Source organism: Delphinapterus leucas, chromosome 3 (assembly GCF_059928025.1).
Source record: "Delphinapterus leucas isolate spDelLeu-1000000601 "Yukka" chromosome 3, BTC_Dleu_Yukka2, whole genome shotgun sequence".
Lineage (NCBI taxonomy): Eukaryota > Metazoa > Chordata > Mammalia > Artiodactyla > Monodontidae > Delphinapterus > Delphinapterus leucas.
In genome coordinates, this window is record NC_143131.1 from 129,118,113 (window position 1) to 129,145,576 (window position 27,464).

The following is a 27,464-nucleotide window of genomic DNA, read 5'->3' on the forward strand; positions in this document are numbered from 1 at the left end:
ACAGTAAATGTAGCAGAATGCAAAGTTTAGCGTTAACAGTGCAAAGGGCAGATTGTTGAGTTTTCTTGTGAGGACAAATAGAGGAGAGAGTGGTGTCTAGTGTAGATGGCAGGTGGAGTAGAATGTCATGTCTCACATTAAAAGTTAATGGTAGAGGGACTTTCCTGGTAGCACAGTGGTTAAGAATCCGCCTGCTAATGCAGGGGACACAGGCTCGAGCCCTGGTCCAGGAAGATCCCACATGCTGTGGGGCAACTAAACCCGTGCACCACAACTACTGAGCCTGCGCTCTAGAGCCCACGAGCCACAAGTACTGAGCCCATGTGCCACAACTACTGAAGCCCACACGCCTAGAACCCATGCTCCACAACAGAGAAGCCGCCACAATGAGAAGCCGGTGCACCGCGAGGAAGAGTAGACCCCGCTCACCACAACTAGAGAAAGCCCATGCGCAGCAACAAAGACCCAATGCAGCCAAAACAAAAAAAAAAGAAGAGTTAATGGAAGAGTCATGTCATGAAAAACAAAAAACAGTGAGGGGACTGTTCTAGATTAAAAGAGCAAGTGTATGCAGTATGAACGTTTATTGGATCCATGTCCATTGATGACAGTTTTTGGACAGTTGGGAAAATTTAAAGGTTCTATATTAGATGAAATTATTTCTAATTCATTAATACTTATTCAATTAATGTTAATTTTTTAGATGTGATAATATCATTGTGATCGTTATTCCTTATTTAGAGGTGAATTGTCATGTCTGTAACCTTCAAATAATGCAGCAAAAGTTGCATCTAGGGACTTCCCTGGTGGTGCAGGGGTTAAGGATCCACCTGCCAATGCAGGGGACATGGGTTCGAGCCCTGGTCCAGGAAGATCCCACATGCCGCGGAGCAACTAAGTCCGTGCGCCACAACTACTGAGTCTGCGCTCTAGAGGCTGCAAGCCACTACTACTGAGCTCATGTGCCACAACTACTGAAGCCTGCGTGCCTAGAGCTTGTGCTCCGCAACAAGAGAGGCCACCACAGTGAGAAGCTCGCGTACCACAACGAAGAGTAGCCCCCGCTCAACGCAACTAGAGAAAGCCTGCGTGCAGCAACGAAGACCCAACGCAGCCAAAAATAAATAAACAAACGAATAAATAAATTTAAAAAAAAAAAAAAAGTTGCATCTATCTATCTACTTACCTACCTACCTATAAATAGAGATAACGTAAATGTGGCAAAATGATAACAATTGGCATTGAGGTGAAGGCTTTTAGGGTGTTTGTTGTATATTCTGACAACTTTTTCTGTATCGAAACAATGTTAAGTGCAGTATTGCATTGGAAATGGTGCAGAATGCTGCACTTAACATGAAGCTGAAGGGAGCAGAGTATGGCATCTGGCATTAACAGTAGAGAAGAGTGTTGTGTCTAGTGATGAGTGAGTAATGGGGAATGTGGCTCCAGTGACTGTAGTGAATGTAGCACCTAGCACACAGCACCTAGCATTAAAAGAGAGTAAAGCAGAATGAGGCATCAAGAGTTCATATGACAGAAATCTCTTGAATTCCTATACAATAATGATGAAAAATCTGAAATAAAAATTAAGGAAACACTCGCATTTCCCATTGCAACAAGAAGAATAAAATACCTAGGAATAAACCTACCTAGGGAGACAAAAGACCTGTATGCAAAAAAATGTAAGACACTGATCAAAGAAATTAAAGATGATACAAACAAATGGAGAGATATACCATGTTCTTGGATTGGAAGAATCAACACTGTGAAAATGACTATACTACCCAAAGCAATCTACAGATTCAACGCAATCCCTATCAAACTACCAATGGCATTTTTCACAGAACTAGAACAAAAAATTTCACAATTTGTATGGAAACACAAAAGACCCCGAACAGCCAAAGCAATTTTGAGAAAGAAAAACGGAGCTGGAGGAATCAGGCTCCCGGACTTCAGACTATACTACAAAACTACAGTAATCAAGACAATATGGTACTGGCACAAAAACAGAAATATAGGTCAGTGGAACAGAGTAGAAAGCCCAGAGATAAATCCACGCACATATGGTCACCTTATCTTTGATAAAGGAGGCAAGAATATACAGTGGAGAAAAGACAGCCTCTTCAATAAGTGGTGCTGGGAAAACTGGACAGCTACATGTAAAAGAATGAAATTAGAACACTCCCTAACATCATACACAAAAATAAACTCAAAATGGATTAAAGACCTAAATGTAAGGCCAGACACTATCAAACTCTTAGAGGAAAACATAGGCAGAACACTCCATGACATAAATCACAAGCAAGACCCTTTTTGACCCACCTCCTAGAGAAATGGAAATAAAAACAAAAATAAACAAATGGGACCGAATGAAACTTAAAAGCTTTTGCACAGCAAAGGAAACTATAAACAAGACGAAAAGATAACGCTCAGAATGGGAGAAGATATTTACAAACGAAGCAACTGACAAAGGATTAATCTCCAAAATATACAAGTAGCTCATGTAGCTCAATATGAAAACGCAAACAACCAAATCCAAAAATGGGTAGAAGACCTAAATAGACATTTCTCCAAAGAAGATATACAGATTGCCAACAAACACATGAAAGGATGCTCAACATCACTAATCATTAGAGAGATGCAAATCAAAACTACAATGAGGTATCTAACCTCACACCAGTCAGAATGGCCATCATCAAAAAATCTACAAACAATAAATGCTGGAGAGGGTGTGGAGAAAAGGGAACCCTCTTGCACTGTTGGTGGGAGTGTCAATTGATACAGCCACTGTGGAGAACAGTATGGAGGTTCCTCAAAAAACTAAAAATAGAACTACCCTACGACCCAGCAATCCCACTACTGGACATATACCCTTAGAAAACCATAATTCAAAGAGTCATGTACCACAATGTTCATTGCAGCTCTATTTACAATAGCCAGGACATGGACGCAACCTAAGTGTCCATCGACAGATGAATGGATAAAGAAGATGTGGCCCATATATACAATGGAATATTACTCAGCCATAAAAAGAAATGAAATTGAGTTATTTGTAGTCAGGTGGATGGACCTAGAGACTGTCATACAGAGTGAAGTAAGTCAGGAAGAGAAAAACAAATACCGTATGCTAACACATATATATGGAATCTAAAAAAAAAAAAAAAAAAGGTTCTGAACAACCTAGGGGCAGGACAGGAATAAAGACACAGACATAGAGAATGGACTTGAGGACACAGGGAGGGGGAAGGGTAAACTGGGATGAAGTGAGAGAGTGGCATGGACATATATACACTACCAAATGTAAAATAGATAGCTAGCGGGAAGCAGCCACATAGCACAGGGAGATCAGCTCTGTGCTTTGTGTCCACCTAGAGGGGTGGGATAGGGAAGGTGGGAGGGAGACGCAAGATGGAGGGGATATGGGTATATCTGTATACATATAGCTGATTCACTTTGTTGTACAGCAGAAACTAGCACAACATTGTAAAGCAATTATACTCCAATAAAGATATTTTAAAATTTTTTGAAAAAAGGAGGAGATATGGGGATGTATGTATATGTGTAGCTGATTCACTTTGTTATAAAGCAGAAACTAACACACCATTGTAAAGCAATTATACTCCAATAAAGATGTTAAAAAAAAGAACACGAAATAGTGACTAATTCCTTGTGCTCGCCTGATCTCAGGCAGGGTAAGGGAGATGTGTGTCCTCCTTATCTGTCCTGGTGTTCTGTGCTCTTGGGCAGTAGGACTTACCTTGGGCAGGGATGCTCGGGAGCCTGAGCTCTGGGTGGTCATGGTGAGCACGGTGGTGATGCCCAGGCCCACACGGGCTGGGGCAGCATCCATGTTGATCCAGAATGAAATCCACGAGAGGATGACAATGAGCAGGCTGGGAATGTACATCTGGATCAGGTAGTAGCCCATCTGTCGCTCCAGGTGGAACCGGGCCTCGATGCAGGTGAATTTGCCTGCAAGAATTTATAGCGGGAAGGCCAGGTAGCCTTGGACAGGAACAAGGCTTTGAGGTCAGAGCACCCTTGACTGGAGTCCTGGTTCAGCCTCACAATAGCTGTGTCCTTAGGTGAGTGTCTGAATCTTTCTGTGTCTCAGTTTCCTCATCTTTGGTAAATTGGGGATAATGATAATGATGATAATAGTAATAATAATACCAACCTCATATGGTTACTCATGGTTACTGTGATGGTAAAATGAGATGATGCCTATGCCTATAAAGAACTTAGCACAGTCCTCACAAACCATTAATGCTGAGAATGTCATTTGCCATCATCCCCATCAACACTATTTTGTTGCTAAGAGTGGGCCCAAGTGGATCATTCTCTATCCTTCTGCCAGTTTTGTTGCCAAAAAGTGACTCATTTCTGTTACTTCCTCTTGTAGAACCTTTCTTTCCTTCCATCTCTCCCCATACAAGAAAGTCCCCATTACCTACAGGGAAAAGTTCAAACTCTAGTCTGCCCTTCACGGTTGACCTCTAGCCTGTTTCCACCCCATTTCCCTTGTTTCTTTACTCTACTCATGACCCCCTACACTCCATCCCTTGCCTTGAGCATCCTCTGTATTTTCTCACTTCTGAGTTTTTGAGCCTGATAATCCCTCTGCCCCGAAAGCCCTTCTTCTGCCCCACAACCAGCCAAAGAAATCCTCCCTTTCCTTTATGGCAGTCTAACTGTGAAGACTCGCCCAGGCAGGGGGCGCTTTTTTTCCTGTGTCCCTTCAGCTCTCTCCACAAGATCATCAGAGCCTTTAAGGTATAGTACACTGAGTTAGTAGGCACGTTGATCTCACTCTCTCTCTCTCTCTGTGTCCTCTGCACCAGACTGCGCACAGCTCGTCTCCTCCCAATCTGTGAATCCCTGGAACTGGGCTGGGCCATCCCATGGTGGCGTCTTAGCTCCAGTCCACGGACGCAGAGTTACCAGGGCATTTTCTACAGCTCCCTGGACAGCCCCTTCCATGTGGACAGGGCCTTGCCAGTCTTCTCTCCTTGAATCCACAGAGCTAGCCCAGAACTCAGCTCTCACTTAAATGTGAATAGTGAAGGGCAACTGAGATGATGAATGAGAAAACGCTGTGTAAACAGTAAAGGGCTGTGTGTGGTATGTGAGAGTCTGTTGTGATTATTTGATTCATGGGGACTCACTGCTAATGAGAGTACAGTTGGCCCTCTGTATCTGTGGGCCCTGCATCCTTCAGTGAGGAGGGCCAACTATGGTCTTGAGCATCCCTGGATTTTGGTAATTTAGCAGGTCCTGGAACCAGTTCCCCTTGGATACTGTCTCTGAGTCTCAGCTTGCCCAGGGATGAAGAGAGTATTTTTGAAGGTTCTAAGATATCTCCGAGGTCACTGGAAAGAGACAGCTGTCCTAAACAGACCAGCACCCAGGCTGCCTGCTTTTTCTCTGGGCCTTCTACTTGCATCAGAACCCACAGTGGTTTCTCTGAACCCCTCTCCTTCACCTCCTCTTCTCCTGGGCCCCTGTTGCAGCCTGTCATGTGTCTCCACTCCACTCGGCTGTGTTCAGACAGCAGCCCCCGGCCCAGCTCCCCAGCGTGGCATACTGACTGCCTTTTGTCCACAATGTTCCACGAGCTCCTTCCCAGCCTGAAACAGGGCAGGCAAAGCCAGTCTTGATCCGGCCCCACTTCATCCCTGTGTTCAATCTTCCAACAAATGCTGGGCTAGGCGTGGGAGATAGAGAGCTGAGCTAAAAAGTGGGGTTCCCTCCTCATAGCTCACAGTCTAGGGGACCCTTTCCAACTTCACTGTTTACTAATCCTCAGTGCCAGCTCTCAGCTCCCCACTGAGGTCTAATGTGAACATTCTCTGTGCTTTTGCCCTCTCAGAAATTCTGGTCCCGGGACTTCCCCAGCGGTCCAGTGGTTAAGAGTTCACCTTCCAATGCAGGGAGTGCAGGTTCGATCCCTGCTCGGGGAGCTAAAATCCCACATGCCTCACGGCCAAAAAAAACACAAAAAGAAAAACAAAACCAGAGCATAAAACAGAAGCAATATTGTAACAAATTCAGCAAAGACTTTAAAATGGTCCACATCAAAAAAAAAATCTTAAAAAAAAAATAGAAATGCCAGTCCCTCTGTGATAGACACTGCTAGATGTCCTCCCTCTGTCAGCTCTCCCTTCTGCCTTAGGGACAGGGTCTGTCCTGAGCTGGACATACAGCTACCTGGAAAAGAGAATGTATCTCCCAGCTCCCCTTGTCATGAGATGTGGCCCAAGCTCAAGTGACTTGTCCCAGGACTCACAGGAAGAAAGCGTGGGAGCCACTTTTTGGTTTCAAGGGACATTCCCTTGACCACTAGGTAATAAATAGGGAGATAGAGCCACCACAGGTACCTCGGAAGATCCGTTGGATCAGCAACTGAATGAATGTTTGCACTGACCTCTGGCCCTGGCTGGGTTGAGGTGGGCCCTCGCACGTACCTGTGTTGTAGTGCTTGGTGCAGTACCTCAAGTCCTTCTCCTCCTTCAGGATAAACTGGGGCAGAGTCAGTCCATCTGCCACCTGCACAGCCCCCTGCTCCTGCCACTCAAAGATGAGGTCATTCATGGTGTATCCAACTGGGATGGGATGAGAAGGAGGAGAAGTCACCACCCGGAAGCTCTTATTTGAAGCATGTCAGGGGTGCTGCAGGAAGGGCGTCTAACATGAAGCATGTTAGAAGCAGAGAGGCATCAGACACTCAGTGGAACTCATGAGACTATGTCGCTGCTGCGGTTTTTTTCTCCCCACACGAGAGGTTAAAGCTGGTTTCATTGTTGACATCTACCCCACAGCCCTTCCACCTCTCTTACCCACCCCTGCCAGCCTCCCACCTTAGCTTGTCCTCTTGCCCTCACCCCTCAGTCCCATGTCAGATTCAGCTGACCTCCGCTCTTTTTGCCTGTGCACCATCCTTGCAAGCCCCCCTCTTGTGCCCCCAGCAGATTTTCCTCTGGGGAATAACTGTATGGTATGCTATCCTGGCGGGGCTATCAGTTGGGGGCCAAGGTGTGAGATGGTGACTCAGCTAGGCCAATCAGACTCTCTGCCCCAGGACTTTGACTGTTGAGTAAAGTGACAAAGGGTTCGGAGATGGCTGGTGCAGACTCTCCTCAGAGGTGGTGCTCCGAGGGGATGGTCTGTTAGTTCCTGTTGCCTAAATGCTCTGGCCTGGTTCTTGTACTTTAGCTTTTCCTTCAAGTCCATGTGGAACCCCTATGTCCTTCCACTTAATTCCATTCTTTACATGAGTCAGATTGGTTTCCGTGTTTGCAGTCAAAGAAGTGAGCTCCCCCATCTGTTAAAATCTTGGTTCACCTGTGATCTCCTCCATAAAGCCTTCTCCATACCCTGTCTCCTTACCCAGTCAGAAGGAAGTGCACTTTCTGCCTTGAGGCCACAGCATTTTGTACGTCTAACCACACACTTACCACTTGCTGCCTGCCTTAGAGTTACTTGTGCAGAAGACCTCTCCCTTGCTGGAGTGAGCATCCCTGTGAGTTCAAGGACCATGACTTATTCAAGCTATTGCTCCTCCATTCCTGGCGAGCATGTTCACAGGGGACATGGAACAGTGCCTCTTTGGAGAATGCTGCTGGCTCCAGAGCTGAACTTCAGTCAGACAATGCTAGGGAAGTTATATTTCTAATGCGTTTTCTAAGAGCAAAGCTCCTCATCTGGTATTTTGGGCTATTACAGTAATCTCCTGGGGTCCAGTGGTTAGGAGCATCTGTGTGGGAATTTATGCTGGTCCCACGGGGATAGGAGAGTCTGGTTCTTTTAGAGGCCTCATGCAAGGGACTCACAGCTTTCCAGTTGCATAATGCACGTCTGGACGTCCATGGGGAAATTCTTCAAGTCCATGGGGCAGGCCAGTGTCAGGGTGATTCTGGGAAGAGAAAGGAGCTGTATGATGTTGGAACCACAAACCAGAGAAGCTGTGCCTCTGTTCCAGTCACTACTGGAAAATCAGTTATCTAGGAAAGGCCAAGGAGGCTAGGGAACCAGTGTTTATTGAAATAATATATGTATATTTCCACGTCAGAGAGATAAAGTAGGTTGCCTAAAGTCACACAAGTCAATGGAACTTCTGGGCTTCTTTGGCGTCTGTCTGGCTTCTAGAAACTTGCCTTTAGCAAGTTGCCTGAAGGCCTGTAGGCCATGGGCCACCTGCATCCCTTCTCTTCTGTAGAGCCCTCAGGTAGGACAGAGCCTGAATTTTAAATTGAGCACCACCAGGCCTCAAGCATCCCCAGGTGCACCTGTATGTAGCAGGTGCGCAGGTGGTTCTTGGGTTCTCCCTTCACACACTAGGCTCATCAAAAGTGATTTCCAAGAGGCTCCCTGCACGCTGGGTGTCCAACACAGCCGACTCGCGTCTGCGGGCTCCTGCTGGGGTCATTTGGGGGGTGGTGGTTGCTCCAGGCGTCTGGGCTAGCTGTTTATTTTGGGTTGTTCAGCCCTGGCAGAGACTGCAGCCTCAGAACCAGAGGGAGTCCCCTTAACAGAATCTGAGGTCTGCAGCTCAGCTGCGATGCAAGACTTCAGCTTGAAACGCTTTGCCAGCGTCTGAGCCCCTGCTGCAGGGAACAGAGAAGAAAGGCTCGTGGAGGCCAGAGAGACTTAGATCATCAGGCCAACTCCTGCACTGGACAGGTGAGAAAACTGGGATGCAGAGAAGGCTAGGTGGGGAGGCATGTCAGGTCACACAGCCAGCTGATGGCTCAGCCAGGGTTCAAAACCAGGTCTCCTGGCTTTTGGATTTTGAGCTCGTATGTTTGCTGGTGGGCTTTCTAGCACTGCTGTCCTGAAAAGCCAACCTCAATACCCGAAGACCCCTAACTGGTGGTCTTGTGGGGCTTAGCTGCTGGCACCTCGGCCCCATGTGGTGAGGCCCACGGCCTGGCGCGAACTTCCTCCTCCAGCTCTCACCCACGGCTGTGGATGCGGGCCCTTTAAGCACAAGGCAGAGGCAGGGAGGGAAAGGGCAGGGAGAGGGAGGGGAAGAAGAGGGGAAAGAGGGAGTGGGAGAAGGAGGGGGAAGGGAAGGGAAAGTGCACGCAGTTGAATTTCTGAAGATAAAAGCTCCAAAGTGGGGCAGCCGTCACACTGGGTGAATTTCCTGAAGTTGAATGACCTTGGAACATCACTTTCTGCTGATTTGTCTTTCTGTCATGCTGCACTGGGGCTTAGCTTCCTGGAGATATGAAACTGAGCCTGGCTGCGGCAGAATCCAAGCCAGCCAGGCCTCGGTGGCCATCCTGAGCCCATCACCCTTCCAGTCTGGATGCGCACTGGGTGGGGCGGGCAATGGGTACGGAAGGCCATGTTGGCCTCGGATTCCTCCATGGTGCCTCCTTTACCTGCTGAGGTCCCTGAGTCCCCTCTCCCACCCAGCCTGCTCTCAGGGGAGACTCTGAATCCATTCACATTTGGGGATTAGGATCTGTGCGGCCTCTCCAATGGGCTTGGACACTTAAAGCTCATCTCCTAATGGAAATAAAAAGATATATTCCCCTGAGGGACTGGAGGGGCAGGAGAGTCGTTTAGGACCAGTGTCCCCCCCCTTTTTTTTAACTTTTTATTTTATGTTGGCGTATAGCCGATGAACAATGTTGTGATGGTTTCAGGTGCACAGCAAAGCGACTCAGCCACACATATACATGTATCCATTCTCCCCCAGACTCCCCTTCCATCCAGGCTGCCACATGACATTGAGCAGAGTTCCCTGTGCTACACAGCAGTAGTAGGACCAGTGTCCCTTTAAGCTCTTTGAAATAAAAACATACTCATTAACTCATCAAATATTTGAGTGCCTATTGAATGCTCTGCACTGTTCTTCTAGGCTCTGAGTGGGCATTAGGTGCACACTAACAGATGAGAATCTAGGTTCTGCTACTTTGTAGCTGTGGGAACTCTGGCAAGTTGCTTAAACTTTCAGATCCTCACTTGTCTAATCTGCAAAGTGGGCATAATAAAGCCTACTTCATAGGGTTGTTAGGACGATTATAAATAATACATACAAAGTCTGAGCCTAGTAGGTAAATTCCCAGTGAATGGTACGTAGTAAGGATATAACATGGACATTGGTCCTTCTCTCCATGCCTTGGGGGAGGAGACTGAGAATTAGGTGGGTTGGGAGGGGCACAGAGTGTGGCAGGAAGCTCTGAAAGTTTGCCCATAACCAGTGTATGCAGGATATCCCCCAACTGGGGAGGGGAGTCCCAGCAGACTCAGTGCAAGGAGCAGAGGATAGAAAGGCTTTCTAGAAGGGAGGGAGCAGCCCTGGCTTGTACCTGTGAGCAGCACCGTCCACCTGGCAGACCATTTATGTTGAAGTTGCTGTGATTTTTCAGACTTTGTGCCTTTGCTCGGCTATTATTTAAAATTATGATAGAAACGTTTAACATGAGATCCACCCTCTTAATAAGTGTTTAAATGTACAGTAGAGTATTGTTAGCTATAGAGTATCATTGTTCAGCAGCTCTCTGGAATTTATTCATCTTGAGTAACCGAATGTTCCTGGGGTCAGCATTGTCTTTGAGTATTCTTTTCCCATCTTGTTTGATTGAAATTCTGCGTAAGCTTGGGGGCCTAACTTTAACCTTCCCTCTCTAGGATGCTTCCTTGGTCCCCCTGGTTATAATGAACTGCTCGCTTCTAGGAGTTCCCGTGGTATTTTATTCTTACTTGCTGAGTGTAAGCTGCAGAGCTGGCTCTGCCTATTCCGTAAAGGTGTTCGGTTGCCAGGGCCTGTTCACCTCTGTTTGGCCCTCCTCTTAGCGTCTGCCCCCACAGGGTATGTTCTGAGAATGGAGGGGATGAGCCTGTACAGAACTCACCGGATGCTGTAGAGGACATTCCCATTCCGGGAGATCCTCAGCAGTTTGTTGTCCGTGGTGATCTCGTGGAAGTGGGCCCCCTTCTCATTGGCAAAGAACAAGTCAGGTTTCCAGATGGAGTCCAACATGGATGGGTCCAGGTCCAGAGAGTCATCCGGGTATTCGTTGTAGGCCAGCCGGGGGTCGTTCCACTGCTGCCGTAGGAAGATGTTGACCCTATAGTCCTACAGGCAGGAGATAAGGAGGTGGACTCAGAGTTAGGCCCTGGGATGTCACATCTTGGAGGGCCCAGGTGCTTTCGGTCAGCACTTCCCAAAGCCCCTCCTGGAGGATGCTATCAGAGCATGGTTGCATCTTACATGGGGATGAGACGTAAAGTCTGTGCATCAGGCAAAAATCAGGGCAGTCATAATTATCCCTGAAAATTCTCTAGATGCCCTGTTAAGTATATTCACCTCTGAACTGAGATTAATTAAATGTTATTCTTTCTTCTGAAAAATTTAAAAAATGAAGTTCATACTGATGTAATAAACACCTGTTTTTCATCCTGTTAACATTTTGTTGTGTTTGCTTCAGTTTTTGTTAGATAAGAGAAATAATACATCACAGATAAAGCTGAAGTCCCCCTTTTATTATCAACCCCATCAGTGCAGTAATTCTTATGCCCACTAAGGTTTGAGAGTCACTATTCTAGACAGATTGAAGGAACAAAAGAAAAGACTAAAAGCTGATGCCTGAGCACTCACCATTTTGCCCAATTCCCAAGCCGTGAAGGAAAGTTGGGTGGAGGGATTTTATAGTGTTCTGCTGGTCTTAGGGTTCACACCACTCTGTTTTAATACCGGCCTTCTGTTACCTTCTATAACGTGTTGATTTGTTTGTTTGGGGAGGACTAATAGATGCCACATCTTACTGGAACCCAGCGCTAAGTTAAATGCTCTCTGATGGGACAGAAAAAGTCACGATGAAACCAAGTAGGGAAATGTTTGATTAAACCAAATGTATCAGATTTCTTTATGGCAGGACTTCTCAGAGACCTTAATATGCTGAGGAGTTGTGTGCATCTCCAAGAGGGGAGTAGACTATGCAACATTTCCTTGATTTATTTTGGCCATAGAACTCTTTTATTTTGTGCATGAGGCTCATCTTCTACAGAATGTGGGTTAGAAATTGCCGTCCTAGTCAAAACTACCCCCTTCCCCACCTTTTTTTTTTTTTCCAGATGAGGAAACTGAAATCTAGAGAGAGTTGAGACTGGCCGTGTCTCTCTGAAAAGGTAGAGCAGAGTTGATTTTGAAGCCCAGGTACCTTGACTCCTAGCTGAGGATTTGTTCATTGGGTCTTAGAGGGTCTTAAAGAATCCATTTAGTTCCCATTAACAACCTGAGAAGCAGTTTGTGGTAGGTCTCCACAGTGGGAAACTGGGTAATGAAGTTAAGAAATATTTCCATTAAGAAAAGTTTTAAATTTTGTTAGAGAGACATTGTAAACTTGGGGCCCGTGAATATTCCATTGCAAGTAGAATTTGGGGTGTATTTGTGTTTTCCTATGAAGAAGGGTATAGCTCTCTCTGTTGGATTCCCAAGAGGGTTTATAGTTCCCTAGAAGATTAATAACCTCAGTTGAAGTCCAACTTTAAATGTTCTCCTTCAGGGAATAATCTCTGCTCAGAAGCACGTGCTGCTGCTTTTTCTCTGAAGGTGCAGGATAAAGGAGGTTATGCTATATTTTCTTTTGGGGTGCTACCCGTAAATCCCGATCACCCTCGATCTGTCATCAGCAGGAATGGACTGAAGCAAACAGCCCTTCTGCCCCCCACGCTCCCCCCTGCCACTTCCTCCCACATTCTGTTTGCCTACAGGAATATCAGTAGCTTCCTGAAATGTTCCAAGATGTCTTATGGGACTGTTCTATAATTTAGCTGAAGCCTCTCCCTCCAGCCCCATAGAAAATGACATTTGGTCTCATAATCAGGAATAAAGACGCAGACGTAGAGAATGGACTTGAGGACACGGGGAGGGGGAAGGGTAAGCTGGGACGAAGTGAGAGAGTGGCATGGACATATATACACTACCAAATGTAAAATAGATAGCTAGTGGGAAGCAGCTGCATAGCATAGGGAGATCAGCTCGGTGCTTTGTGACCACCTAGCGGGGTTGGATAGGGAGGGTGAGAGAGAGACGCAAGAGGGAGGAGGTATGGGAACATAGGTATATGTATAGCTGATTCACTTTGTTATAAAGCAGAAACTAACACACCATTGTAAAGCAATTAGACTCCAATAAAGATGTTAAAAAAAAATTTCCTATCTTATCAGTCCTGCGGTGGAGGGAAAACTTCAGGCCAGACTGGAGGTTGATTCTTTGTTTTTCCTGTTGATTGTAATAGCTCCCAACCTGGCCCCATCTCATCAGTTTGTCCTGTGGATTTTACATGAAGTGCGTGTGTTTGTGTGTGTGTGTGTGTGTGTGTGTGTGTGTGTGTGTGTGTGAGTGAGAGAGAGGGAGAGAGGGAGAGAGGGAGGGAGGGAGGGAGGGAGGGAGGGAGGGAGGGAGGGAGAGATGAGGCACTGGGAGTCATGTCAGAGTAAACAGACTATGAATGGTTGGACAGAAAAAGCCTTCAGTCCCCAAACCCCAGCTGCACTTCTGATGTTCTTGCCAGCAACATGTCAAGCCAGTTTATGTGGCTGGAAGGAAGAAAAGAAAGTGGCATTTCTTAAAATGGCCTGTTAGGCACCAGGCACTGTTCTAGATACTGTCACATACGTGTAATCCTTACAAAACCCCTGCAAGCTAGACATTCAAATTATCCTAGTGAGGTTCAGGAAACTGAGGTTTGGAAAGGTTGAGCTAGTAAGCAGCAGAGCTGGAATCTGAATCCACATCAGCCCGACCTTCTAGTGAGCACTTGTTGATTACGTCCCCTGGCTATGGATGGCTGGTTCTGTGCTGGGGAGCCTCTTCTCTCACCCCCACTGCCTGCTCAATTTAAGCCTTATCTCCTGTAGGAGGCTTGGTGCCCCCAGGCTTCCCTGACTTCTTCCTTTTCTGATCTCCTAGCAAAACGGAATGGCCAGAAACATTTAATTTAGCACTACCTCACTGTGTGTGTCTTATCTCCTCAACCTGAAGGGCAACAGTTTGAGAGGATAAACCTGACCTTTTCTTTCTCTTGCACCATCCTACCTACTCACCCAGTCGGTGTACCTGGAGCTACCCACCACCCAGGAGGGGGAGGGGGAGGGGGAGGGGGAGGCAGAGCCGGAAAAAGTTGGGGTAGGAAGAGCTTTCCCCATTTTTTATTTATTTTTTATCTTTTTGACGTACGCGGGCCTCTCCCGTTGCGGAGCACAGGCTCCGGACACGCAGGCTCAGTGGCCATGGCTCACGGGCCCAGCCGCTCCGTGGCATGTGGGATCTTCCCGGATCGGGGCACGAACCCGTGTCCCCTGTATTGGCAGGCAGACTCTCAACCACTGCGCCACCAGGGAAGCCCGAGCTTTCCCCATTTTATAGCTGGAGAGACTGCGGGTCAGAGAGAGGAGGCATTGTCCAAGGTCACATAGCAATTCAGAAGAGACCTGGGATTAAAATCTGGATTTACTTCTCCGGGCCCCACTGTTAGAAAGAGGAGTTAGGCTAGATGGTCTCTGAGAACCCTTCCAAATCTAATAGGTGATCGTTATTAGTTTTATGTTCTCCGGCGACATTTAATGGAGCCTCTAAGTGCCAGGCGCTGTTCTCGGCACTGGAGAACACGTTGAGAACAAGAAAGACATGTTTATGCTGTCACAGAGCCTACGGTGTAGTGCTTACATCACACGGAGACTGGGCTCTGCTGGGGATTAGCTACAGGGCACTGGGGAGATACAGAAGCTAAGGTGAGACCAAATATGGCAGAGCCAAAAAGGAAAAGCATTTTGGGCAGTTGGAACTGCACCTGTGAAGGCCTAGAGACAAAGCAAGAGCATGGTGCTTTGGACAGAACAGCAAGTAGATGAGTGAGGGCAGGAGGGGGAGGAAGCATGCAGCGCCCAGCAGGCTGTCCTGGGGAATGCGGACTCCGTCCTGGGACTAATGTGGAGTCTTCGAAGAATTTTAAGTAGGGAAGGACATTATTACAGTTGCATTTTATTACTGATATTTAAAAATACTTTATTTTTCTTATTACAGAAGTAATGCTTGTTGATTATAAAACAATAGAAACATACGTCACTTAAAAGGAGAAAAACAAAATGAAAACCATAGGGTCTCGCTTTGAAGCGATTCATGAGAAGTGAGGGTAAGAGCTGAGGAGACTGTGTCTGGTGTCCTCAGGCGACTTGTCCCCTTCTCCTAGTGCCCCCTTCTCCCCTCAGCACCCGCTCCCCAGACGAGCTGCTGCATCGATTTTCTCCTCCCCGGTTGGTAAACAGCAGCAGGAAATGCCGTTTGGAAGGGACCAATGTAACTGTTGTAATAGGCTGAAAGCTAAATGCCGTTTTGCTTACTTGGCTCTACAGTCACTCTGGTCAGTGTTCAACCTGATGGGGGTCCATGTTCAGGCCCAGAGGCTGGAAGAGCAGCACTGGAGCTCTCCAGCTGAGAACCTCAGGTCCCACCTCTGGTAGTTGGCTTCCAGGCCTTGACCCTCAAGATGGCCCATCTTCTAAGTCCGAGGGGGAGGGACTGGTGGAGCTCTGGCTCAGCAGGCTCTAGCACCCACTCTCTAGTCTTGCATCTGAGATTCCCTGATGGCTTGATTTCTGGAAACTGGGCAGCTTCCATGCTTGCGAGACCAAGGTAGAGTATTAACTCATTCATTTGTTCGTTCTATCATTCAACAAACATGGATGGAAGACTTCCTGTGTGCACCCACCCCCGCGCCGTCCCCGCCCCGGTTATGCCTAATTTCAGACTCTAACCTCTCCCAGCAAACTCCTCTAAACTCAGTATTGTGGTGAAATAGGAAACATGAGGTGCTTTAGTAGGAAAGAGCTAAGAACCTGGTGGGTGTGTTGGTGGGAAGAGGACGTGAAGGGCAAGATGTGTGCCCACAGCAGGCAGAACCAAGAGCCATCACCCAAGAGGAGGAAGAAGAATCAGATTCTTGTACCCTCCTAAGTCTCAGCCTTCTAGCCGTTAAAGGGATGTTTCTTCTCTAAACTTGATTCAACTCTATAAACACTTATGAGGCCCAGTGGGAGAACGGTGAGAGCAGAGGCTCAGGTCTTGGCTTCTACCCTCACAGAGCTCAGATTATCTAGCAAGCAGGGCAAGGTATGGACACAAATCTAACATACAAAACTGAAAGTGCTAAGGGTCAGAAGAGGTTCTAACAAGCTGCTATTAGATATTGCTTTCAAGTCATTGACATTACTTCCAGGCAGGTTGGGTGATTCTGGAAGTGATTTTGGGGAGAAGGTGGCATTTGAAATGGCCCCTATCAGGTTGTTTCATCCTCCTGAAGTTAGCATCTCTAGATCTGGTGTTGTTCTGAGATATGAATAATATCTGATTTTGGCTGGAAAGGAGGCCAGTGATGTGTGAGGAGGAAGGACAGAGGTGAGGAATACAGGTGTAGAGCAGGACAGGATGTGAGGACCAGGGCTTTGGCCTTGGTGTATTTAGGGTTAGGATTTGTAGAGTTGGGGGGGGTGGGGTGAGGGGGGCAGGTTATCAAAGGAATTTCATGTGGAAGGAATAGCACCAGGAAAGGTGTATAGGCAGGGGCATTCAAACATTTCAGTTTAGCTCAACCGTCAGCTGTGTAAGTAATAAAAGTCCCTATTATTGAGGACCTACTAAGTACCAGGCATTGTGCTAAGCATGCCACAAACTTCTGCTCATTTTATGTTTAAAACAGTCCTATGATTATAGGTGGTTTCACCTTAATTTTATAGATGAAGAAGGCTCAGGGAGATTAAGTAATTAGTCCAAATTCACACAGTAAATAATGGGCTTGGAATTCAAATCTGGTTTGTCTAATTATATAAAGCGCATTCTCTTAACCACTCTGCTGTGATGAGGCTGTAGAATGGATTGATTTGAAACTGTGGGTATCCTTAACTGCCAAACCAAGGTGTTTGGATCTTATTCTGTAGCCAGTTGGGCACCACTGAAGTCTTAAGCAGTGGAGCAATATCCCAGTTTGACTTCAGGAAGATCAGCGTGGGAGGCGTGACCATGAAGTGCTGAATTGAGAGAAAACGGGACCAGGGAGACTTATTTTGAGGCCACTGTGACAGTTCAATGAAAGATAAGGAAGAGCTAAACTGAGATAGTAGGGATGGAGAGTGGGGCAGAGGAGAGAATCATTGTTCTTTGTCATCATCATCTTATCCTTCATCATTTTCATCACAAATATTACAGGTAGACTTCTGTCTCAACTCCTTCCTTTTACACACGGCCCAGAGAGGGAAAGAGACTTTTCTCAGGCCACACAGCAGTTCAGTGACTAAGGTGGGACTTGCATACAGAAATCTTGACCCCTTTCCCACTACTTTTCCTAATCCCTTGTACACCTTTAAGGGCAGGAGGAGGAGAACCGAGCTGAATCTGCCATCAGGCAGTCTCTGCTCTCCTTGGAGAAACTCTAACTTAGACTCAGCTCTGACAGGATTTGGGATTAAGATGTGTGAGAGCTGGAGCAGTCTGCTGAGAGCCAGGGACCAGGGGGCATTCAGAGTGGAGGGTCCCAGGCTTGGTTTATGAGCTGCTGCTGCTTCTCAAGCACTTTCCCAGACCTCTGAGAAGCACTGTGGAATCAGAGTCAAAGATGTTGCCTTCAAATGTGAGAAGAGTCAGCCCCAGTCTCCTCACTGCCCTGTGAGAGTATGGACCTGGCTCACCGGCACATGGAGAGTTTACTGAATCTTGAGTGAGTGCCAGACACAGTGCTAAGGGCTTTAATGATCCCTCTCCCCAGATTCTCACAGGGATACCATTTTATGGATAAACTGAGCCTGGGGAGACGGAATGCTTTTTCTAAAGTTAGTGACACAGCTGAGGCTCGAATCCATGACTGGCTGACTCCAAAGTCCTGTGCTTTTAAGTAGTACACTGTGTTCGCTTCTTTCTTTCTTTTTTGTTTTTCTTTTTTGTGTCAGTTCCTTTTATTAATAACGTCTCATACTTATTAACTGCTTTTTACTTTACAAAGCACCCTCACATGAGTTTTGTTCTATGAAGTTTGGCATGAAAGGGAAGATTCTTATCTCCATTGGATAGACGTGGACATTAAAGCCCTAACAGCTCAAGTTCCCAGCACTAGTTACTGGCAGATGCAGAATTGATAATAACAATGCACATAATACATTGAGATGTTACCACATGCAAGGGATGATGCTAAGTTCTTAATGTGTGTTGTTTTATATTTACAATAATCCTGTGATGTAGGTTCTAAAATTATTCTCATTTTACAGTTAGGCAAATTAAGGCACGCAGAAGTTAAAGTACTGTACCCGACGTCACACAGCTAGTAAGTGGCAAAGCTGGGATTTGAACCCAAGATGTTAATGCCAGAGCCCATGCATTTAGCTACTAGACTACACCATGCAGAATCTCCCAGATTTGTACTGAGCGACACTTTTGTGATACCTCAATGCCATCAGCTACTGCCTCTGGCTGCTGTTATGTTCCTGTGGGTTTGTAGATACCCACAATTAACAGGAAGTATTAAAACAAGGCAAAGGAGGGGCGTGGGATGAATTGCGAGACTGGGCTGGATGGACATATATACACTATTGATACTATGTATAAAATAGATAACTAATGAGAACCTACTATATAGCACAGGGAACTCTACTCAGTGCTCTGTGGTGACCTAAATGGGAAGGAAATCCAAAAAAAGAGGGGATATATGTATACGTATAGCTGATTCACTTTGCTGTACAGTGGAAACTAATACAACATTGTAAAGCAGCTATACTCCAATAAAAATTTTAAAAAATAAAAAATAAAAACAGGCAAAGGACAAAAGGCTTCTGCCCCAGGTCCAGCAGTCTACTAGTACTCCTACATTGTTCCTGATTTGCCCCTTGAATTTTTTTTTTTTTTTCTTTTTTTGGCCACGTCGCACAGCATGTGAGATCATGTGAGATCTGACTTCCCAAATCCCAGAGTGTAAATGGCCTAGCATTAGCTGTGTAGACAGACTGAACGTGTGATGGAAATCCCTAGCATCCCTGACTAGGGACTGAACCTGCACCCCTTGCATTGAAAGCACAGAGTCTTAACCACTGGACCACCAGGGAAGTCCCTGCCCCTTGGATTTGACCCACTGTCTGCTCTACACTCAAGTACAGAGCTGGCAGACTCCCCGGATCCTGACCATTGCGTCCTTGGCTCCAGTTGCCTGCTCCATGCCTTCAACCTCTCCTAAGTCACCACCCTGCCTGTTGCATTCTCATTTGGATCGCACATAATCAGGGCTGCATTTGTTGTGAAGAACTGCCGATGGTTTGGACAAGTGGAGCGGAGCCTCTTTGTTTATCTTCAGGGGATCACTAAAGCCCAGCGTGAGTTTAATAATTACATAAAAATGCTAATTGCAGCCACTTTTATTGGATGTCTAACGTTTGCTAGAATTTTATATGCATTGTATCTCTAAACTTTTCATCAGCCTAGCACACTGAATATTATTATACTCATTTTACAGGGGAGGAAACTGAAATTCAGAGAGGTTAAACAGAGCTTAAGTGTCTTGCCCAGAGGTCCATAGCTAGTAGGTGCTAGAGCAGGAATGTGAATCCACGGCTGTCTGGCTCCCAATTTCACATTCTTTTGACAATTGCATGCTGCCTATTTCCTTTTTTTTTTTGGCCACTCTGTGAGGCATGCGGGATCTTAGTTCCCCAACTGGGGATTGAACCCGTGTCCCCCGCAGTGGAAGTGCGGAGTCTTAACCACTGGACCACCAGGGAATTCCCTCTGTTTCCTTTTTTTGAAAACCAAGTTCCTAGATGGGTAGGTGAAAGAAACATAGTAGACATAGTATACTGGGATCTCACTGAGCCCATGTGACAGGTTGGCTCATACGTATCCTCGTAGTCAGTATCAGATGGAGAACTTTGTATTGTGATGCTAAACTGAGGTGGATCTGTAACTGGTTGCCAAAGGATGCAAATTGAAGCATGGATATTAACCTGAAAAGGGGAAAGAGGACAGTATTGGCAGTACAGGGCATAAAAGTGAGACATGCCACTAGCGAACTTGGAAATATGGAAAATAAGTTTGATCTCTGCGAGTTAAACTAACAGGTGAACATGCAGCAGAGAAATTTGGCAAGGCTCAGCATCAATCACAATGACCCATGTGTAATCTCAATGATTTAGAACAGGCCTGTGTTTGTAATTTATTAAGTGGAACCCTAGTTTATTGTATTATGTCTTTTTTTTTTTTTTAAGGGTTTTTGCAGCTTTGGAGCTTTTTTTTTTTTAATTATTTATTTATTTTGGTTGCCCTGGGTCTTGGTTGCGGCAGGCAGGCTCCTTAGTTGCGGCTTGAGGGCTCCTTAGTTGTGGCTCGTGGGTTTCTTTGTTGTGGGTGGCCGGCTCCTTAGTTGTAGCATGCAGCCTCCTTAGTTGTGGCATGTGAACTCTTAGTTGTGGCATGCATGTGGGATCTAGTTCCCTGACTAGGGATCAAACCCGGGCCCCCTGCATTGGGAGCATGGAGTCTTAACCACTGCACCCCCAGGGAAGTCCCTACTGTGTCTTGTTTAGAGAACTATTTTATAAACATATTGGAGACATTCATTCGGTAGTATAAGAAAGGGCAGTTTGATGAGCAGGAATTTGGCAGTTGGTAGTCTAGCATCATCTGAAGGATAGGGTCACACTGCTTGGGGGAACACCAACTTTTTTTGTGTCTGAAAAGAGGGTTTCTGTGTGGTGAGGAGGGATGGTTTCTTAGACCTCTCTCTGGCCTGGATGAGATTTTCCTCAAGACTGTCTACCTTCTTTTCCTCCAATTTGGTATGTCAAAAGCAACTTTTGATTTGTTTTCCCTGGTATTCGGCAAATGGCAAGGGAGTGCTTTCATGGAGGACACAAGCATGCTGTTATTGGAATAGAAAGCCCCATTATAAAGTAAAATAACTTGACGGTCTTATTTACCCACTTCAGTCTTTTGTGGCTTTGATTGTCATTAGTCAGCCTTCCTGAATCTGATCTGATGGAGAGCCAACCCTGGGATGCCATAAATTCACGACTGTGATGCCTCCCATGGTGGTGTATTGGAGAGAGTCATCCAGCAGACGTTACCAAGACTGCCTATAACCCCATTTTCTGCCTCTTAACAGACTCTATGGCATGTGTGAGGGCTCTCTCCTTGGCTTCCTCTCGGTCTGCAGTTTACCAAGGCTTTGGGAGTGTCGAGATATGTCTAACTGGATGGCCCTTAATAGACTTTTTCTTGGACTTCCCAAATCCCAGAGTGTAAATGGCCTAGCATTAGCTGTGTAGACAGACTGAACGTGTAATGGAAAAAGCAACAACAAACAAGGATCTCATCCACAATATTAACCAACCTCACACAATATTCAGTAATAAACCTAATGAGAAATGTGTGACTTGTGTGTGTGTGTGTATATATATATATATATATTTATATATATATACACACACACACACAGCGAAATGCTTCTAAAGCTTTACTGAAAGGCATAAAGGAATACCTGTATAAATGGAGAGACATACCACATTTATATAATATTGTTAAGATGTCAGTTCTCTACAAGTGAATCTATAAATTCAATGCAACCTCAATCAAAATCTGAGGCAATTTTTATAGCATCAACAAGCTGATTCTACAGTTTGTATGCAAGAGAAAATGGACTGGAAATGACAAGAAAACCTTATTAAAGAAGAACAACAGAGGACTTTCTCTACCAGATATAGAAATACAGTGTTAAACCATAGTAATTAAAATAGAGTGGAAACAGATAATAGAGCAATGGACAATAAACTGAGACTAGAAAAAGATATATGTATATGTGTGTGTGTGTGTGTGTGTGTGTGTATGTGTATGTGTGTGTATATATATATATATAGATAGATAGATAGATTTAGTTTCTGAGAAAGGTAGCATTTCTGATCAGTGGAGAAATAATGGCTACTTAAGAATAATGCTGGAAAATTACTATCTAATCAGAGAAAAATAGAATTAAACCATCACCAAATACTTTACAGCAAACTAAACTCCAAATGGATTATGGAGGTATATGTAAAAGAAGAAACTTATAATATTATTCAAAATGCCCATTATGCAAAAAAAGAAAGAAAAAAAGCAAAGATACTCAAATCCACTAGGAATCTGGAGTGAAAATTAAAAATGACAGTGAAGTACCATTTAAAAAATCCCATTTGGTAAAATTAAAAAGCTTGATAATATCTTGAGTTGGCAAGGATAAAAACGCTGTTGTGGGAACAATTATTGAAGCTTCTTTGGGAGCAAGTTGGGCAATAATATTTGTCAAAATAGTGCAGGTCCTTTGATAAAGTAATTCCACTTCTGTAATATATCCTAAGGAAGCGCGCAGAGTCATGTGCAAGACTATTCATTGTGGCCCTTATTTGTAATAGTGAAAGCTGCATGAACCTACAGGCCCATCAGGAGACAAGTGGTTAAATACCATGAAGTGATGTTATGTCCAGAGCGTGGAATTTTACAGGCGGGCCATAAATCTGGAAATACTGATTAAAATCATTTTGTCACATACTGAACGTAATAATAATAAACCATTGTTATGTTTCCAAATTTGAGGGTGTGTAGAACGTTAAGAATGAGTTAGACCTGTATGTAGTGATGTGGAAAGATTCCAAGACATGGTGAAGTGAAAAAAGCAAATTGTATTGCACAATCCTATCTAGACAAAGGTGTAATAACGAAGGGATGTATCGATACATTCAAGGAAAGAAGACCAGTAAGACATACACCAAAGTGTTTTCTGCAGTGGCTAACTCAGGTGGGACAGGGGGAGACTGCAAAGCAGGGGCATTCCTGTTTCTCTCTCTCTTCTCTTTTTTACTGGACTTACTACAAAACTTGTTTTCATCTGTTGCTCATATACTTTAAAAAAATGTTCCAGAGTTTTGCTGTCCATAAGCATAGTGTCAGTCAATACTGTGACTTGTTACCTAAACTGAAATGTCTTCTTTTTTTTTTTTTTGGCTGCACCTAGTTCCCTGACCAGGGATCGAACCCATGCCCTCGGCAGTGGAAGCTCGGATTCTTAACCACTGGATTGCCAGGGAAGTCCCTAAACTGAAATGTCTTTGAGGTGGTGTGTGTAGAAATGATTTTAGGGTTCTGAGGAGGTCCCCAGAGCTACCTTGCAGGGGCCGATTAAGGAAAAGCCCCAGGCATTGAGATTTCTGGCTTCTGTTCCACTTCCTCCAGAACAGCCCATTTTCAAAAATCAGTGTCTTAAAGTGCTGCATAAGATTCACCTTAAAAATGGACTGTGGGGCTTCCCTGGTGGCGCAGTGGTTGGGAGTCTGCCTGCCGATGCAGGGGACGCGGGTTTGTGCCCCGGTCCGGGAAGATTCCACATGCCGCGGAGCGGCTGGGCCCATGAGCCATGGCCGCTGAGCCTGCGCGTCCGGAGCCTGTGCTCCGCAACGGGAGAGGCCACAACAGTGAGAGGCCCGCGTACCGCAAAAAAAAAAAAAGAACTGTGGTGGTGGGCTGCTGTTAAAAACAATGCTTTGAAGCCCACTAACCCAGAGTAAGGATGAGCATGGCCCTGGTGCGCTCTGCTGTAAGCACTCCTGAGGGTCTGGGTTCATTGCTTGGCCTTTCAGCTCAAGGTGGAAATTGACATGCTGGCTGTACTCGGAGAGCACCCTAGATGGGAAAGGGACTGAGAACTGGGGAGAATGGCCAAGGGAGCCAGGCATGGCCAGGGAGCGAGAGGACTGACCTCAGTTATTGGAAGGGCTGTCAGGTGCAGAGATTGGTTCTCTGTGGCCCCAGGATCAGAATGAAAGCCATGAGCAAATGGAGATGTCAGAGGTGTCCCAAGATGAAGTGGGCTGCCTGGGGGGGTGCAGGGGTTCCCATCACTGGAGGTATGCAAGCAGAAACTACAACATTTGTGGCAGAGGTTCTGACAAGAGATGGGGGTTCAAACTGGAGAACCTCCAATGTTAATTCTCTCTACAAATATTGATTGAGCTCCTATGGTCCAGGCAAAGTACTGGGCACTGGAAATACAGGGATGATTGAGAAAGACAGGGTCCCCACTCTCAATAAAAAAGCAAACAAAACAACAAACTAACAAGCAAACTTTTACTTTTTAGGTATTACTCCGAAGATAATAGAACATGATGCGACAGTGACCGGAAGGGGGGACATTTTTAGATAGGGAGTCAGGGAAGGACCTTCTGAAGAAATATCTGAGCTGAGACCTGAAGGATGAGAAGGAACCATTCATGCAAAGATTTTTCTGGGCAGAAGGAGCTGAGCGTAGTAAAAGGATTAAGCAGGTGTTGCAGGATTTGAAGCAGGGGAGTGCTGTGATGTGATTTAGGGTTTAAAAGGCACTATGGGAAGTGGTAGAGAAGGGGAGGAAGGGAGGCGGGGAGGCCGGTTAGGAGGCTGTTTCAGTGAAGCAGGATAGAGATGGTGCCAAGTTGAACTAGAGCTGACAGCAGCAGAGTTGGAAAGAAGTAGATGGATTTAAGTTTTATCTTCTATGATTCAAAATCAATTCATTCAATCAACTGATTCCAATTCATTCAATCAGTTGATTCGATTTAGTCAGTTGATCCCAGAAGTAGGCTGGCATTCAGAAGTGACTGCTTCCTAAACAATGTGTTAACTTTTATGGTTGGACATAGGGGGCATTTAACCTCCTCGCATGGTAGCTGTTTTCATAGATCTTGAGGTCTCATTTGCAAATATCCAGAGGGATGGACAGCCAACGGCTTCTCTCAATACCAGTTCTGATAGAATTGCACAGATCCTACTTGTTAGCCAAACCAGAGTGCAGGTGAAGTCATGTCCTCCCACGACCCTGACACCCCCTTGGCTCTGCAGCCTCTCCTCTTGCCCCACACTCAGCAGGTGGCCTAGGCCAAGAGCAGGGCACCAGGATTCAGGCAGCCTGGGGATAATAACTGGTGATGGTGTTTATTGGCTGGAAAAGCTTGGGTGAATTAAGCCTCTCTGAGCTTCACTTTCCTCATCTATAAAATGGGATTGTTGTGTTATATGAAATGATCCCCATACTTTGCTAACCACAGATGCCTGGTTTTTAGAACAGTGCTCAGTAAATGACAAATGACGCCACCACCACCTCACCTTCTCTTTATGGCAGAGCTTTTTGAAAGAATTATCTTCCCACCGTCTTCACTTCCTTTTGTCTTGTGCTTTCGTCGTGCCCCTGAATCGCATTCTCTAATTTCATACACGCTCCCCTCCCCCATCCTCCATTGCCAAACCCATTGGATGAGATTCTCTTTTCTTACTTGACTTGTCTCCTCTTTTACTGCTGTTGAACACACACCAGCTTTTAAAACCCCTCTCCTCTCTGGGTCATTCTACGACGCCATTCTCTCCTGGAAGGTTTTATTTTATTTATTTATTTATTTTTAACATCTCTATTGGAGTACAATTGCTTTACAATGGTGTGCTCGTTTCTGCTGTATAACAGAGTGAATCAGCTATACGTATACATATATCCCCAAATCCCCTCCCTCTTGCGTCTCCCTCCCAGCCTCCCTATCCCACCCCTCTAGGTGGTCACAAAGTACGGAGCTGATCTCCCTATGCTATGCAGCTGCTTCCCACTAGCTATCGATTTTACATTTGGTAGTGTATATATAGGTCCATGCCACTCTCTCACTTCGTCCCAGCTTACCCTTCCCCCTCCCCGTGTCCTCAAGTCCATTCTCTACATCTGCGTCTTTATTCCTGTCCTGCTCCTAGGTTCTTCAGAACCATTTTTTTCCTCTTTCTGACTTACTTCACTCTGTATGACAGACTCCTGGAAGGTTTTAACATGCAGAGAACCATGATCAGATTTCTACTTCAGAAAAATTACTCAAAACCACACAACAGCATTTTCACAGCACCCGGCACATAATACATGTTCAGTAAGTGTTGCCTAGTATTGCTGTTGGTCACTGTTATTCTCTGTGTTCCATGGCATCCTGTGCATACCTCTGTAATCTCACTCATCATATTGCGGTATTCTCTTTGATTTCCTTGGCCACCTTCTCCAATAGACTCCTTGAAAGCAGAGACCTACCTGGCTCCTGTTTACTTCTGGGGACATGGGAGGATTTTACTTTTCTTCAGGTAGGGCCATGTGGCTCCCTTTGGGTAGTGAAATGTGAGCAGAAGTGCTATATGTCACTTCCGGGTGGAAAGCACTTACTTGCCGGTGTGCCACCCCTTAGTGCCTTCTTCCTCTCACAGCAAATGTGAAATCGCCTGTTGATGTGGAAATGCAAAGCTCAGCCATGACGTGGAGGACAGTAGTCCTGGAGAGTCCCCCAGATCTGTAGCAGACTTTAGGTGAGTGATACATCAGTCTTTGCTGTTCTAAGACACTGGGATTTCAGGGGTTGTTTGTTGCTGCAGGAAAGCCTAGCCTAATATGAGTAAAACAGATCTATATCCTTACAGCCTATTCAGCACGTACAGTATAGGACCTTAAAAACGGAGGTGGAAACAATAAATGAATAAATAGGGAACAGAAGGAAAAAAAAAAACTAGAAAGACATTTCCTTAGGCTTATGTGTTGGAGTCCTTGGCTGACTGGTTCAATGGTTAATAATCCTTTACATTTCTGTAGCATTCATAAAGGGCTCTCATACCCACTTCTTGTGTATTCCTACACGCCATTCTTAGAGCCAGGTGCCAAGGGGGAAGTGAGTCTCAGTGGTATTAAACTGTGGCAGAGCTAGAGCTCAAACCTTGGTCTCTTGTTTCCTGGTTCAGGGCTCTGTCCATTGCCCCCCTAATATCGACAAATAAGGCCAAACGTGTGGACGGTAGTTGCATAGGCCACTGCCAATCGCCAGGGGTCCTGGCCACAGTGTGCCTGTCTCTGTGCCAGGCTAGCCCGGCCCTTGGCAAGAGAGGCTGGAGCACACATCCTCATAATGGAAATGCTGAGATTCATGCCCAAAGGACGTCAAGACCCACACACACAGACACTCACACACACATGCACACACTCTGTCTCTCTTTCACATCTGCTGACATTTAGTTCCACATGAATTCCAGCTGTCTGCATGTCCCCACGTGTGCACACTCACATGTACACCTGAACACATGTATCGACATACTCGTACACACATACTGTTACACATTAAATATTCTTTCACTTATTCACGTGTTTTTGTATTTACGCACATTCACATGCACATGCATACAGACATGTTGCTGGCTCAGATGCTGCTACATACTTAAGTATGTGCTTCACAAATATCCACACACAATTACCTATGTGAAAATAATACCCTTCATGCATCTTCACTCTTAAGCACTTTCACGTAGTCCTATATATATACTCAGATACATGCACATCCTCACTACACACATTCACATGTGCATTTATAACCACAGAAGTACACATACTTATGTTCATACCTGTACGTGGTCA

At 45.6% G+C, this 27,464-nt stretch overlaps 1 protein-coding gene and 1 pseudogene across 2 annotated transcripts in view; one reads left to right on the top strand and one right to left on the bottom strand.

Annotated features, from left to right (window-relative positions):
* The window catches only part of GLRA1 (glycine receptor alpha 1), a 54,436-nt gene that overhangs the window by 13,545 nt on the left and 13,427 nt on the right, over positions 1-27,464 (bottom strand). The window contains exons 5-8 of the mRNA XM_089908589.1: positions 10,866-11,089; positions 7,830-7,912; positions 6,465-6,602; positions 3,758-3,972 (exon numbers count right to left, since the gene is read on the bottom strand). Coding sequence (XP_089764715.1) covers positions 3,758-3,972; positions 6,465-6,602; positions 7,830-7,912; positions 10,866-11,089 — 660 coding nt within the window. The remainder of the gene's footprint in view (positions 1-3,757; positions 3,973-6,464; positions 6,603-7,829; positions 7,913-10,865; positions 11,090-27,464) is intronic.
* LOC149749698 (myelin expression factor 2 pseudogene) overlaps positions 1-27,464 on the top strand; it is a 178,643-nt pseudogene that overhangs the window by 7,823 nt on the left and 143,356 nt on the right. The window contains exon 2 of the transcript XR_016392826.1: positions 26,273-26,371. The product of XR_016392826.1 is annotated as a myelin expression factor 2 pseudogene (transcript). The remainder of the gene's footprint in view (positions 1-26,272; positions 26,372-27,464) is intronic.